The 16,600-nt window shown below is 37.0% G+C and overlaps 1 protein-coding gene across 1 annotated transcript in view; it reads right to left on the minus strand.

The window, feature by feature from the left end:
• The window catches only part of necab2 (N-terminal EF-hand calcium binding protein 2), a 191,909-nt gene that overhangs the window by 41,471 nt on the left and 133,838 nt on the right, over positions 1–16,600 (minus strand). Inside the window, exon 8 of the mRNA XM_063004593.1 lies at positions 6,121–6,200. Within this exon, the coding sequence (XP_062860663.1) occupies positions 6,121–6,200 (80 nt within the window). The remainder of the gene's footprint in view (positions 1–6,120; positions 6,201–16,600) is intronic.

Here is a 16,600-nt window from a genome sequence, read left to right on the forward strand (position 1 = left end):
ACCACACACATGACTACCGGTAAATGCTTTTAACCACATGGAATGCTGAGGCAACAAATCTTAAATTTTTTTTAAAACAAGTAATTATTTTAAATGTAATTTATTCAGACTGAATTATTTAAATTTACTCGTATTAGTTTTACAACCTGATAAAAATGTTCTGTCCCTTTTACCCTGTTTTTCAATGGTCAGGACCCCCACAGGACCACTACAGAGTAGGTATTATTTGGGTGGTGGATGATTCTCAGCACTGCAGTGACACTGACATGGTGGTGGTGTGATAGTGTGTATTGTGCTAGTATGAGTGGATCAGACACAACAATGCTAATGGAGTTTTTAAACACCTCACTGTCACTGCTGGACTGAGAATAGTACACCAACCAAAAATTTCCAGCCAACAGCACCCTGTGGGTAGCGTCCTGTGACCAATGATGAAGGTCTAGAAGATGACCAACTCAAACAGCAGCAATAGATGAGCGATTGTCTCTGACTTTACATCTACAAGGTGGACCAACTAGGTAGGAGTGTCTAATAGAGTGGACAGTGAGTGGACATGGTATTTAAAAACTCCAGCAGCGCTGCTGTGTCTGATCCACTCATACCAGCAAAACACACACTAACACACCACCACCATGTCAGCATCACTGAAGTGCTGAGAATGATCCACCACCTAAATAATACCTGCTATGTGGTGGTTCTGTGGGGGTCCTGATTATTGAAGAACAGGTTGAAAGCAGGCTAAAAAGTATGTAGAGAAACAGATGGACTACAGTCAGTGATTGTAAAACTACAAAGTGATCCTACATGGCAAGTGGAGCTGATAAAATGGACAGTGAGTGTAGAAACAAGGAGGTGGTTTTAATGTTATGGCTGATCAGTGTATGTACTTAAATGGATGTCTACTTATATTATGCAATAATGTTAGCTGTGGCTTTTCCTTTAGAAACTAGCAATCCTCATTAACTCCAAAGCTAATAGGGTGTGAAAAAATCTTACAAACCTTGTGAGCTTAAGTTATAGAGGTGAAATATGCTGCAAATATTTAAGCACACAACAGTCTAATAGTAGAAACCAATATCACCAGAAAACAAAGTAATAGAGTGAGCAAGTTATATAAATACTTTATAATGTTAAATGCATATAGATTTACATTCTGTATAGATGTATTTTCCACCAGAGGGCAGAATACGCAGTCACTGCATATACTGAGAAAATGCTTCTGTTATACATTTAATATGTTTTGAACAACAAATCCTGAGACTCAATATAAAAAACATATGCAAAAACTACATACAACCCCTAATCAGAAAAAGTTGGGACAGTATGGGAAATACAAATAAAATAAAAATGCAGTGTTTTTTACATTTACTTTGATTTGATTGCAGACAGTTTGAACCCAAGATATTTCATGTTTTGTCTGCTCAACTTCATTTATTTTTTATTTTAATTTTTTTTTTAATTATTATTTTTAAAAAAAATAAATTTAGCGCGTCCAATTTCATTTTCCTCTCATTAGTGCGGATTCCTGCTCCTGATTGGGGCTGACGAGGCCGTTCCACGCCTCCCCCGAAACGTGCACAGCCAATCGACCGTCTTATCACCCACACTTGACGAGTGTAGCGTGGCAGAGTACTGTGCACGGAGGATCACACACTCCGCCACACCCCCTCCCGTCTCCATACAGGCGCCACCAACCAGCCAGCAGAGGGCGCAACCGCCCCGTTCCTGAGAGAGCATCCCCTACGGTCTCAAGTCCCGCCCCCCCACAAGTCCCGCCCCCCCACAACAGGCCAATCGTTGTCCATAGCCGCCCAGCCTCGACTGTAAAGGCAGAGCTGGATTCGAAACGACGCTCCTTCGAAATCCAGCCCTGGTTGCAGCGCGTGTCTTTTTACCGCTGCGCCACCTGAGCGGCTCAACTTCATTTATTAATAAACATCCATTCCTGCATTTCAGGCCTGCAACACATTCCAAATAAAGTTGGGCCGGGGGCAATTTAGGGCTAGTAATGAGGTGGAAAAACTAATAATAATAATAATAATGATGATGTGATTACTTTGGCAAACCTTTGTCAAGCACTACAATATGGAGTTACATAAACAAATGCAACTTAAAACTTTATAGTGCAAAAAGCATTATGTTAACCATGTCCAAAAGCAGCGTCGACTTCTCTGAGCTCAGAGGCATCTAGGATGGACCATCACACAGTGGAATTGTGTATTGTGGTCAGATGAATCAGCATTCCAGGTCTTTTTTGAAAAAAATGGACGCCATGTGCTCCAAACCAAAGACGAAAAGGACCATCCAGACTGTTATCAGCAACAAGTCCAAAAGCCAGGGTCTGTCATGGTATGGGGCTGGGTCAGTGCCCTTGGCAAAGGTAATTTACACTTCTGTGATGGCAGCATTCATGCAGAAAAGTACATTGAGATCTTAGAGCAATATATGCTGCCTTCAAGATGTCATCTTTCCCAGGGACGTCCATGCATTTTTCAAGAGGGTACGGGTACTGGACTGACCTGCCTGCAGTCGTGACCTGTCCCCAATAGAGAATGTGTAGAGAATTTTAAAACGAAAAATGCGACAATGACAACCCCGTACTGTTGCACATCTTAAGACGTGTTTGCAGGAAGAATGGGACAAAATAAAAGCTGAAACACTAAATCACTTGGTATCCGCAGTTCCAAAACATCTTTTAAGCGTGGTGAAAAGGAATGGCAACATTACAATGTGGTAAATGCTTTACTGTCCCAATTTTTTTGGAATGTGTTGCAGGCCTGAAATGCAGGAATGGATGTTTATTAATAAATGAAATGAAGTTGAGCCGATAAAACATGAAACATCTCAGGTTCATCCTGTCTGCAATCAAATAAAAGTCAAAGTAAATGTAAGAAACTTTTGTGTTTTTTTTAATTTGCATTTTCCATACTGTACCACCTTTTCTAATTTGGGGTTGTACTTGAACACCATAAAAGAAAAGTGCTGTCATGGACTTTCCTTCACAGTCACCTGATCTAAGCATTTTAGTAGCCACTGGGAGAAGGCCAACCATTAAATAACATCATTAGAAGCTTTCTGGAATATTGTGAAATCATTTAGGAATAAAATGAATTGGTTCATGCCAGTTTGAATGCATGCTGTATTTACATCGGAACGGATCAAACATACCAAACACTAAATTGTAAAATGTATGAAATGTGTTTAAAGATTTAAGTTTACACTCAAACTGTAATAATTATCTAATATCTAATAAACATTGTATTACATTTAACAAAAAATGCTAGAATACTTTTCAGTAGTTGTCTCAAACTTTTTTGTGTGACATTTGCTGTCTGGATATTCTTAGCTTTCAAAAGAAACCTTTCTGGCAAACACTACAGGATTAACCAGGGATCACATTAGCCATGGTGCATTCAAACTGCATATGTACTCCGAATACAAAGTGTAAGTAGAATCACATCACAAAGTCTTAGCACCACCATATTACACTGGAGATTTTATGTAATATTGGGTTGAATTATCTAAATGATCATGGCAGTGAAGTAGTTGTTAGTACTAAAATACACAAGCCCTCTTGAGCCTGGCCTCTCAAGCCAAGGCTCTACTGTATAAATATACACTGTGTGCACAAATATTAGGCAAGTGAGTAGTCTGACATCTTTTAATCTACAATTTATTTATATTCACATTTCTCCTACTCCAAACTATGAATGTAAACTACGAATGTAAACTATGAATGTAACTATGAATGTAAATGCTTAAATTGGATTTGATCATTTTGAAGTCGTATGTCTTTGTGTAAAAATGGAGGGTGTAGCCTAAAGTAAATAACATCTTATATCACAGTGTTAATCAATATCACTGCATTATTTAATTAATACAGATTTAATTAATACTGAAAAGTAAAACAATTGAAACTGCTCTCCAGATCTCTTCAAATAACAGTCTTCAAATAACAGCCAGCATAAAAGAAAGTGTGTAGAAAGGGGATGAGTGCTGAGAGAACTTGTCACAGAATGACAGGCTGCTCTGGCCGTCTGTAACAATTCAGTTCATGAAAAAAGGAAAGATTGGGATCCTTCAGAATTAGCTGAGACAAGCAGTGCATGAGAAACTCATAGATTTATGGGCGGGTTCTGCTTCGGAAAAGGGATGTCCTGCCGTCTCTGAGATAATCCGTTCTTCAAAGGCAGGTTGTGAGGCCCGAAACATAGAGACACCGGGTGAGTTCCCAGAAAGATATAGTATAGAAAAGCAGCAATGGTACCCCTGAAGCTAATTAATGCTTACTAGGCAAAAATAACAATAAGAATGAACTGAGACGATTGTTTGCACCTCTGTGCCCCCTTTGCTGGTCAAAATGGCAATGAAGAAGGACATAAAGGATTACTGTGGCTTACAGGCTTTCAAAAATGCACAAAGAAGCAAAGGTACAGATTGATGCAAAAGACTTAAAGAAGAATTAAATATGAAGCTACCAGTGACACCATACTATAGAACTGCAACCTACCTGGAGTGTAAAAAAGTACAGAATGTCAAGTGCTAAAAGACATGGCCAAGATAAAGAAAGCTAAAATAAGGCCATCACTCAATATGATTTTCAAGCATTAAGATTGTTCTAAGAAATACCTGAAGGTTTTTCGAAGGTTATATGGGCAGATTAAATGAGAGTGACTCTGTGAGTCTGTGGCTGGATCACTTATGGACATAGGGCACGATTTAGAGTCAGGTGCTATCAAGGTGAAGCAGGGGTACTGGTATGGGTTTTTTCTGAAAGATACTGTCTTTAAGTAGCTGTACAGTAAAAAGTCAAGATGACTTTTTTTCTATTTTATTTATGCATTTAGTGTAGTCAATTTGTTTTCCGCTGCTGGGGGATCCCTGATTGCAGTTGAGGTGGGTATATTGCTGCTCACGCCTCCTCCGACCCACACGCAGTCCTTTTCGGAACCCTTTTTCACCTATGCACTCTGCCCATCAGGGTCCTTACACAGCGTTTGAAGACCCCACCCACATAGTCCGGTCATCTCGCCCTAGCAGAACCGTGTCTGCTGCAGGCACTGCCAATTATGCCTGCTACTCGGTGGCAATGCCGAGTTTCGAACCGAGGAGTTCAGAATCTCTGTGCTGGTGTGCTAATGGAATATCCCGCTGTGCCACCTGGGTGCCAAGATGACTTTTAAGATGGCCAAGATCTTTATGCAGGACAATAATCCAACGCATCCATCAAAATACTTCACTGCTTGGCTACAAAGTCCCAATTACAACATAATAATAACTTGGCTGTCTTACTCATCTGACTTAAATATTACTGAGAAGTTTATAAACATGAGATTAAGAGTAAGGAAAGACAATATACCTCTGCCTTATAAGTCTGCAAACCTATATATTCCCCTGAATTAACTTTTTCTTTGTTACACATTTAGGTTTAAGGTTTATTAATGTTTTGAGAGCATTGTATGTGTTCAATAATAAAATTAATTTCTGCCTGCCCAATAAGAGTGCACTTAGTAAATTCTTCACAGTTCACTGTGTAAGGATGTTGGAGCAGTAGTGATCTTTTAAATGTGTTTAATGCTGATAATTTTATGTTTAACTTTTTTTCGCTACCCTTTCTTTAGTAAGATAGACCTGGACTTCTAATTACTGGGCTGGCTGTCTACACATAAATGTCAAGTTAAAATGTAGGAACTTTGCTAAAACCTTTAATGATCATTTACATTTTCAGCATTTAGCAGACACCTTTATCCAAAGTGACTTACAGCAGTGTGACAGTTTACAGTCTAAGCAATTGAGAGTTAAGGGCCTTGCTCAAGCACCCAACAGCAGCAACCTGGCAATGGTGGGGTACGAACCAGCGACATTCTGATTACTAGTTCAGTACCTTTAGGCTACAACGTAATGATCAATGTGCAGTAATATCTCAGGAAACAGTCAGGGTTTTTTAGCCACCCTGGCTTCAGACTTACTGGGACACAAACCAAGATTTGCTGAATAAAGATGAATGATTTAAAGAGGAGTATATTTTAGTTTAGTTTATTAAAATGTTATTTCTATTAACTATTATAACCCTAAATTAAACATGTGGATGTTTTGTGTGATATTTTAAGTAACTCTTACCTTGTTTTCTAGACGTCCAATCAGCTCGGCCAGGCGGTTGATCTGCATCTCCAACCCTTCTTTCCTCACCTCTACAGGTCCTGATGAACATAACACAGAGAAGTAAGAATTGGTATGAATGTATTTTGATGCAGATGTTGAATTAAGGTATGAATAATAAAGTGTGAAGCTGTGTACTGTGAAGTATACAGTTTTTATTACTGCTACAAGCCTTTACAAAAAAAACCCCAGCACTATTTAGGACACTTGGCCGCAGTGGCATATTAAACCTTATTAGATGACTGTTTGCTTTTATGCTCAAAGCTGATGTTATGAAGGTGTACAGCAAGGGAGCAATATGACAAACCATTAAGCTTAACAGAGAATGGTTAATACAATTTCCACTTTCTCCATGTGAAACACAATTTAATGAGCAGTAAGCTTCTATTCCTTCAAATCCGAACCACTTAAAATGGCAATACAATAACGCTATGATTCTTCACTGATAATGTTAATTAAGACAAGGAGGAATCACAAACATCAGCCATAACTATCTCTTTATGAAATTAGTTGAGTTGTACTGAGCTGTACCTGGGTCAGATTGCTCTTTTATAGATTTTTACAGTATTCTATGAGCCTCTTTGTCAAGACAGTTTGTGGTATTTTAAAATCCTTAAGAAACACAAAGCCATACGAGTTTCTGGTTATACACGTACATTGCCATACTTGGTTAGAAAAGAAGAATAAAACTAAGTGGACATGGGAAGATTTGGAGAAGGTAGAGTAACCAAAACACTAATATTTCTATATAGTCATTAGCATTATATGGGACACTGATAGGACTTATTTTGTATTTTTTTAAAAGTGCATGACCTTGCACTTCAGCAATACCTTTATCAAAACAAAATGTAAAAAATTATTTTTGCAATAAAAATGTCAGGTAGCACACTGTTCAAACATAAATAAATAAAATAGCTATTCAGTTATATAGTTATTCAGATAAAATTTTTTTTAACTTACTACAACCCCAAATCAGAAAAAGTTGGGACAGTATGGAAAATGCAAATAAAATAAAAAAAATGCAGTGTTCCTTACATTTACTTTGACTTTTATTTGATTGCAGACAGTTTGAACCTGAGATATGTCATGATTTATCTGCTCAATTTCATTTCATTTTTTAATATTCCTTAATTTCAGGCCTGCAACACATTCCAAAAAAAGGTTGGGACGGGGGCAATTTAGGCTAGTAATGAGGTGAAAAAACTAAATAATGATGTGATTCCAAACAGGTGATTGTAATCATGGTTTGGTACAAAAGCAGCATCCAAGAAAGGTTGAGTCTTTGATGAGCAAAGATGATCAGAGGATCTCCAGTTTGTCAACAAATGCATTAGAAAATGATTGAAATGTTTAAAAACAAGGTACCTCAAAGAAAGACTGGATGGGATTTGCATATTACTTCCTCTACAGCACATAATATCATTAAACGATACAAGGATTTGGGAGGAATTTCAGTGCATAAAGGCCAAGGGCGCAAGCTTAAGCTGAATGCCCGTGATCTTCGATTCCTTTAGACGGCACTGCATCAAGAACCGCCAGTCAACAATAGCTGATATAACCACATGAGCAAGGGATTACTTTGGCAAACATTTGTCAAGCACTACAATACAGAGTTACATGCACAAATGCCACTTAAAACTTTACTGTGCAAAAAAGAAGCCTTATGTTAACCATGTCCAGAAGCGGCGTCGACTTCTCTGGGCTCGGATGCATCTAGGATGGACCATCACACAGTGGAAACATGTAGTGTGGTCAGATAAATCAGCATTCCAGGTCTTTTTTAGAAAAAATGGACGCTGTGTGCTCCGGATCAAAGACGAAAAAGATCATCCAGACTGTTATCAGCAACAAGTCCAAGAGCCAGGGTCGGTCATGGTATGGGACTGTGTCAGTGCCCTTGGCAAAGGTCATTTACACTTCTGTGATGGCAGCATTAATGCAGAAAAGTACATTGAGATCTTAGAGCAACATATGCTGCCTTCAAGACGTCATCTTTTCCAGGGACATCCATGCATTTTTCAGTGAAAATATTTTATTTGTTAAACCAAGTAAATGTCCATAAATTAATCAGGTGAAACAACAAAATAGGCTAGTTTTATTGTTTTTATAAGAAATTATAAAGACTTATCCTAAAGACTTGGCACACTTATCACTTATAAGTGAAGACATTACAAATATAAATATAAATATCTTAATTTATTTTAAATTTTAATGTATTCATTTATTAGTTAATTAATTCAATTATCCATATTAAGTATTGGCTGTATCTTTAAAAAAAATTGCAGTATATCAGCCCCAGTTCACATACCATTGACCACAAGGGCACATACTGGATAGGGTTCCAGTTCATTGCAGCCTTTAATGCATTCTCATACTCATACATGCATTCACACGCACTTTACAATCTTTGCATTTTTTCAGACATTGAACCATAAATCATAATGTCATTTTAGTAATTCAATTATGAAATTGTTCATATTGTGGCAACAATATGCAATCTTTGGTTTCCCAGAATGTGCATCATTCGTGGAAGCTAGTGGGTGCACCATTCCACTGAGTGAAATGGTGTAAATAAAATATAAATAATTTAATAAATGTTTAACTAAGTGTACATAGAACTATACAGAGTAAACTGTGTAGGTCTATGCAGCGTTTGGTGTAGGTTGTGTTATGTTTTGTTCTTTTGGTAGGCTTAGCCCTATGTTTGGTGACATAACTACAAATGACACTGGCTGTGGAATTACTTCCTTAAAAATTACATTACATAAGATTTTCACACCAATCAGCCACAGCGTTAAAACCACATGACTAATATAGGTGTGTAGGTTTCCCTTTGTGCCACTGAAATAGCTCTGATATATCAAGGCATATCTGGCACCAAGACGTTAGCAACAGATCCTTTAAGTACTGTAAGTTGTGAGGTGGGGCCCTCAATGGATTGGACTTGTTTGTTCAAGACATTTGACAGATGCTCGATTGAAATGAGATCTGTGGTATTTGGAGGTCAAGTAAACCTTGACATGTTCCTTAAACCATTCCTTAACATTTTTTGCTGTATTACAGGACACATTTTTCTGCTGAAAACGGCCACTGCCATTAGGGAATACAGACCATGTACTTGGTCTGCAATGTTTAGGTAGCTGGTACATATCAAAGTAACAGTCACATGAATGTCTGGATCCATGGTTTTCTAGCAGAACACTGCCCAGAGCATCACACGGCCTCCACCACTTTGCCATCCTCCCAAAGTGCATCCTGGTGCTACCTGTTTCCCAGATCACTTTCTTCTATTGCTTCATGGTCCAGTCTTGATGCTTACACTGATCAGCCATAACATTAAAACCACCTCCTGGTTTCTACACTCACTGTCCATTTTATCAGCCCCACATAACATACAGTATAGAAGCACTTTGTAGTTCTACAATTACTGACTGTAGTCCATCTATTTCTCTACATACTTTTTAAAGCTCCTTTTACTCTGTTCTTCAATGGTCAGGACCCCCACAGGACCACCACAGAGCAGGTATTATTTAGGTGGTGGATCATTCTCAGCACTGCAGTGACACTGACATGGTGGTGGTGTGTTAGTGTGTGTTGTGCTGGTATGAGTGGATTAGACACAGCAGTGCTGCTGAAGTTTTTTAAATACTGTGTCCACTCACTGTCCACTCTATTAGACACTCCTATCTAGTTGGTCCACCTTGTAGATGTAAAGTCAGAGACGATCGCTTATCTATTGCTGCTGTTTAAGTTTGTCATCTTCTAGACCTTCATCAGTGGTCACAGGACGCTGCCCACAGGGCGCTGTTGGCTGGATATTTTTGGTTGGTGGACTATTCTCAGTCCAGCAGTGACAGTGACGTGTTTAAAAACTCCATCAGCACTGCTGTGTCTTATCCACTCATACCAGCACAACACACACTGACACACCACCACCATTTGCGCTAAAACAGCTCCTCTGACAGGCTTTCCTTCACACGCATCAATGACTATTGACCCCAACCCCTCGTTCACTAATCATCTTTTCATTGGCCACTTCAACCGTGATAGGTACTAACCCCTACATGCCAGGAACACTCCACAATACCTGCCATTTTGGAGATGCTTTAAACCAATTAACTAGCCATCACAATTTGGCCCTTGTCAAAGTTGCTCAGTTCCTTCCCCTTGCCCAGCTTTCAGCTTCCAACACTTTAAGGTCAAAAACTGATGGTTCACTTTTTGCCTTGACATATCCCACTTCTTTTACATGTTTCTGGTTTTGATATTGTAGCTGAAGGAAAGTAAAACACTGTCATAGTAAGACAGTAAACAAGGATTCATAAAGAATCTTTCTTGTTGGACTTCTTCAGTAAAAGCACAAGTAAAAATCCATCTGCCATCATCATCCTAACTCCAGGATGATTGTTTCAAACGGTTAGCATTCACACTGTATTTGCATAAATGTTACATAAAGGAAAAGTTGTACAGGCAAACAAAGGGAGCTTTAAATTTAGCTGCTCATCTGGCAAAGTGCTGTCTGATCAGTGAAAAGAGCGAGAGAGAAGACAGGACTATTATCTACCAGGATAAGATGATACTGGAAGAGGACACTAGAGAAAAAAGTGTAATTGCAGACAGTAACTCATTTATGTGAATGAGGGATGTGCATGACATAGCAGAAAAACAAGACAGAAAGAGGCAGAGATAGACAAAGATTTGAAAGGGAGGGTAGTACAGAAACCAAAATCAGAAAAAAAATGGGCATAAGTGGAGTTGTATTGATCAGTATTTTTAATTTATCTATTCTAAATCAGTGGTTCTCAAGCTTTTTTACTCCTAGACCCCCCTGTGTTCAGAAATCTTCTGACACAGGTTATGATATTATTCTTATGCTTTTAGCAAGGATCGCAAAAGGTATTATCTTTATGCTCATGGGAAATTTGATGAATCTACGATAAAGGTAAATATCTAGGTATTTTCTGATTTTGGTTGATGTGGCTTTACTTCTGGTGAGCTGGTGCTGGGAGATTCTTCATCTAGGTCTACTTCAGCGGGATCTGCATCAACAACTGAATAGGAATCTTTAGTCGGCATCCATTGACCTTTGCACTTTTGTGGTGGGCAAGTAAAATATGAGTCCATTTTCAAAGACCCAACGTAGGCAGTTTAAAATAGATCTACGACATTACAATTAATCTCCCATAAGCCAATAGCCTATTGATTTTCTCATTCCATTACGTGTGATTTTTTTTACTCTTCCTAATTAAAAGCAACGGGACCCCTCGCTAGGCTCACTGAGACTCCCTGGTTGATGACAGGATAAACAAAGTTTTGACAACATGTTGGCATTACAACAGATCATTTTAATAAAGTGACACAAGGTCATAGATAGCTTATATACTATATATAATCCTAAAGAAAAAAACATAAACTTGACATTCATAATGACCCCTTACAATAGTATATAGTAAAGTCACTTTAGGACAGAATACAAATGATTTGAAGACTCTGTCTGTAGCATGAATAGAGTTTGTTTTGGACAGCATCTGCTACTGTGTGCATATACAAACTAGAGCTGAATAACAGTAGTAGCCTAGTGGATTGAGCTTTGGGATGTCAATTGGAAGATTTTGGGTTTGAATCTTGGCTCTGCCATGCAGTCACTGTTGGGCTATTGAGGAAGGCCCTTAACCCTCTTGTAGCACTTTTCCAACAAAAGAACCCTGGTTCTTTTCGGGTCTCTTCAAACCTTGGTGTTTTTTAGAGAACCAACCCGCGTTTCCACCAGTTTTTAAGAACCAAGCATGCGTCATCAACGGTGGGCGTTACACAATGAAAATAAAGAGTAGTAGCATGATGGCGGTGCTTGTAGATTACCTAAGAGCATTTCTGCTGTTGTTACAGATGTTCGACTTTATGTAAAAAGCATCACTTAACTACTGGTGATAAGAAGACGTAGACGTGTTAGCTATTTACTATTCACATTATGGCAACTATTAGTTTCAAATAAATAAAATACACAGTATGTATTACACAAATAGTTAGCATTATTAAACAAAAAATAATCCCAGTTAGCAGAGGTGGAAAGAGTACTAAAATATTGTACTCAAGTAAAAGTACTATTACTTTAATGAATTTTTACTTAAGTACAAGTAAAATTACTGGTCTAAAAATCTACTCAAGTTAAAAGTAACTCATTTAAAATGTACTCAGAGTAAATGTTACTTAGTTACTTTTTTAACAGGAGAGGGGGTCTCTTCTGTGTAATGCAAACAGGACAAGTGGATATAAATAAAGATTAATTAAAATATAATAGAAAAAAACACATTGATACAACATTTAAAACATTTAGGGATGTGTAATGTGTCATTTTAGTACAGACCATCCCATAAAACTTTTTCAAACTGTATAACCACTAGTGATGGGTCGTTTGCGAACGATCCGATTCTATTGAACGGCCCTTTAAAATGAACGAAAGGAACCGAGTCGCGCCTCTGGGAGACGTTATATATTTATTTCTATTTGTGCGCAGTTCTTATCGGCGGTAATCCACCCATTCCGCTTGGCAGAAACAAACACAGGCACATCTCTGTGTTACTAAGCGGACATTTTTGTACATTTTACTAAATTGTTTTTGTGTTTCTATAAGCCCAGTTTGGCTACAAGTTATACAACAGATGATTTATTGCAATTATTTTATATTTTTGTTATTAAAATATACTTGTTGTCAAATTGTATACTTTTGACAACAATCTTTTTTTTCTCATTTAAGTGTTGTTTGAATTAGGCCTACATTTAAGGCAAGGTAGCAAAATTTGCATGATTGTTCATCAGTGATATTAATATCAGGGGTGTCTTATAGTTACCCAGTAGCGCCTCTCGCTGCCTGAAAAAAAGAACGAAGAGCCATTTTTTGAACAGTTTATTTTCCATCGCAGAATTCACTGCAGCAGTTTCCCAGACGCGATTTTTTTTAGTTTATTTTACTCAGTAACGGATGTTATTTAAAATGTAGCGAATTACAATTCTTAATACAAAACATACTTAAGTAAAAGTAAAATTACTGGTTGTAAAATCTACTTTAAAAAGTACAAGTACACAAAAAAACTACTCAATTACAGTAACGCGAGTAAATGTACTTCGTTACTTTCCACCTCTGCCAGTTAGCTATACTAGCTAAAACATGAGGTGGAAACTTATAAACAGATACAGAATTGATCTAAGAAAAAATACAAATTGAACTGAGAAGTGAGAAATATATTTCTGTGTCACTGGGTAAGTAGTCAGCTAGATGACAAACATTTTCTTTATAAAAAAACCTTATTGAACTGTATCTTTGAGGTCATTTCATAAGCTATCATCATGAACTATCGAAAATTTATTTTATTTAAATAGTCTGAAACGTATATTAGACTTCAGATGGGAGAAAACCAAGAACCAAGATGTAATGATTACAGTAACATTCCATTTACATTTGCGGCATTTAGCAGACAATTTTGTCCAAAGTGACTTATAATTGTGATCCATTTCAAACAATTGAGGGTTAAGGGCCTTGCCCAGGGGTCCAACAATGGCAACCTGACAGTGATGGGGCCTAAATTAGCACCTTTCTAAATTACTAGCCCAGCACCTTATGGGAGGTTGGTATTTTAACTAATTTATCATTTTTAAAAAATCACAATCACTCTATTATTCATTTACATGTATAAACATACACTGTATAGAAAGACCCAAAATTAAATTAAAGGAGAGTTAATTGAACTATTCTTTATATTTAAAATCCCCTAATTTATTCGATTGCATAATATTGTGCTTTCAGACATATTGCAGAGACTACTGGAAGTGCTGACTTGGCACACAGACAGCTCTGTGTTGTTGTGTCTCCTAAGAATGGTTACATAACTAATATCACAGCTCAAGTGCAGAAAGCCTGAAGAACTTGGATACTGAAAAAAATCACTGACTGCCGAGTTTATTTGCAACCAGTTTTTTGTGTTTCTTAAAATATTTTATACCAGTATGTTATACTAGGCCTGTCACAATATGTTCTTTTGCTTTATCTCCTTTATTAACCACACAGAAAATGACTGTGATATGAGGGTGTTATGTAAAATCAGGAAGATCTGAAGTTGTCAAAAAGTCATTTTCCCTGTTTTATTTTGACAAATCCTGTCTAAACATCATTGTGATTTATTACAGTTTGGGAATAGGAATGGGACAATATAGAAAATGCTCATTTAAAAAAATTATGTCTGTAGCATTAATACAGGCTTTTTAGACAGCATCTGCTACTGTGTGCAGATACAAACTAGAGCTGAATAACAGTAGTAGCCTAGTGGATAGAGCATTGAGCTATCATTTGGATGATTCTGGGTTTGAATCTTGGCTCTGCCATGCAGTCGCTGTTGGGCCCTTGAGGAGGGCCCGTAACCGTCATGACTCCAGCGGTGCAGTACAATGGCTGACCCCAGTTTTCAAGCAAACTGGGATTTCATTATTCTTATACTAGTCTTATGAGAACCGGTCACAATAAGAATTTTCTATTCACATTATGGCAACTATTAGATTCAAATAAATAAAATACACAGTGTTCATTACACAAGTAGTTTGCATTATTAAACAAAAAATAATCTCAGTTAGCTATACTAGCTTGCTTTACTAGTCTAACATGTGTTTTCTACCAAAAACATGAGGCAGGAACTTATAACCAGATACAGAATTAATCTAAGAAAAAATACAAATTGAACCAAGAAGTGGCCACCCTCTTTTTCAGCTGTCTCAGTTTGAAATATACTTCTGTGTCACTGGGTAAGTAGTCAGCTAGATAACATTTGCTTCATAAAAAAAAACTTATTGCACTGTATCCTTGAGGTCACTTCATAAGCTATCATCATGAACTATCAAAAATGTATTTTATTTAAAATGGTCTAAAATGTTTATAGACAATATATTAAGACATCATTTTATCATGCATCTTCAGATGAGAAAAAACCAAAGAACCAAGAGGAAATGTATGCCAAACTTGCCAAACTTACAAAGACAGTAAGCAAACATAATAATTACAATTACATTCCATTTACCTTAAGCCATTTAGCAGACGTTTTTGTTTAAAGTGACTTACAATTGTGATCCATTTCAAGCAATTGAGGGTTAAGGGCCTTGCTTAGGGGCCAATATATGGCAACCCGTCAGTGATGTGGACCCAAAATTTCACCAGACATTTTGTCATTGCTGTTAGAAGCACAATTTTCTGTTCACAGTGATGAAATTAACTTTAATGCAGAAATTATAGGGAGATTAATTTAACTGTTCTTTATATTTAAAATCTCCTAATTTATTTGATTGCATAATAGTGTGCTTTCAGACATATTGCAGAGACTACTGGAAGTGCTGACTTGGCACACAGACAGCTCTGTGTTGTTGTGTCTCCTAAGAATGGTTACATAACTAATATCACAGCTCTAGTGCAGAAAGCCTGAAGAACTTGGATACTGAAAAAAACTGTGGAGTTTATTTGCAACAATTTTTTTGTGTTTCTTATAATAAGGATCCAGTATTTTATATTAGGCCTATCACAATATATTGTTAAACTGGAAAAATGTTGGCTTAAACTGGAAAAATAAAGATTATATTAATAAATGTCACAGCATTATTAAATACAATCTCATAACTGCTGGTTTGATATAATCCCAAATCAGAAAAAATGTGTTGCAGACATGAAATGCAGGAACATGAAATATCTGTCTGCAATAAAATAAAAGTCTAGGTAAATGTAAGAAACACTGCATTTTTATTTGAATTTTCATACTGCCCCAACATTTTTTTTTATTTGGGTAAATTACATGACTTGAATACAAACAAAACACGTCCTTACTCAAACCAGTAATGGCAGCATGCAATTATGCATATCTCTTTTTTGAGAGATCTGGAGTACATTTCAAATTTTAGTATACAGTTGTATACAATTACAGTTAATTACAGTAGTATACAATTTTAGTATACAAACACCATTTCCAGAAATGTTGGGACATTTTATCAAAACGCAATAAAAACAAGAATCAGTGAATTGTTAATTCCCTTGAAACTTAAACTGACAAATGTACAGTAGACCCTTGACTTACGAATTTAATTGGTTCTGAAGGGCTGTTCTTAAGTCAAAATGTTCATTAGTTAAACCTATTTTTCCCATAAGAAATCATGTAAATACAATTAATCTGTGCCAGACCTCCCAAACCACCCCCTTACCTAACCTTTCTAATGTCACACCCCTTCACTTTTTCCACATTTTGTTATGTTACAGACATATTCGAAATCCGATTTGAGTAAAAAATCTACACGAAATAGCCCATAATGACAAAGTGAAAACATGTTTTCAGACATTTTTGTAAATCTTTTAAAAATGTAAACATTTAAACATAACAGGTACATAAGTATTCACACCCTTTGCTATGACGCTCAA

This window comes from Trichomycterus rosablanca, chromosome 11 (assembly GCF_030014385.1).
Source record: "Trichomycterus rosablanca isolate fTriRos1 chromosome 11, fTriRos1.hap1, whole genome shotgun sequence".
NCBI lineage: Eukaryota > Metazoa > Chordata > Actinopteri > Siluriformes > Trichomycteridae > Trichomycterus > Trichomycterus rosablanca.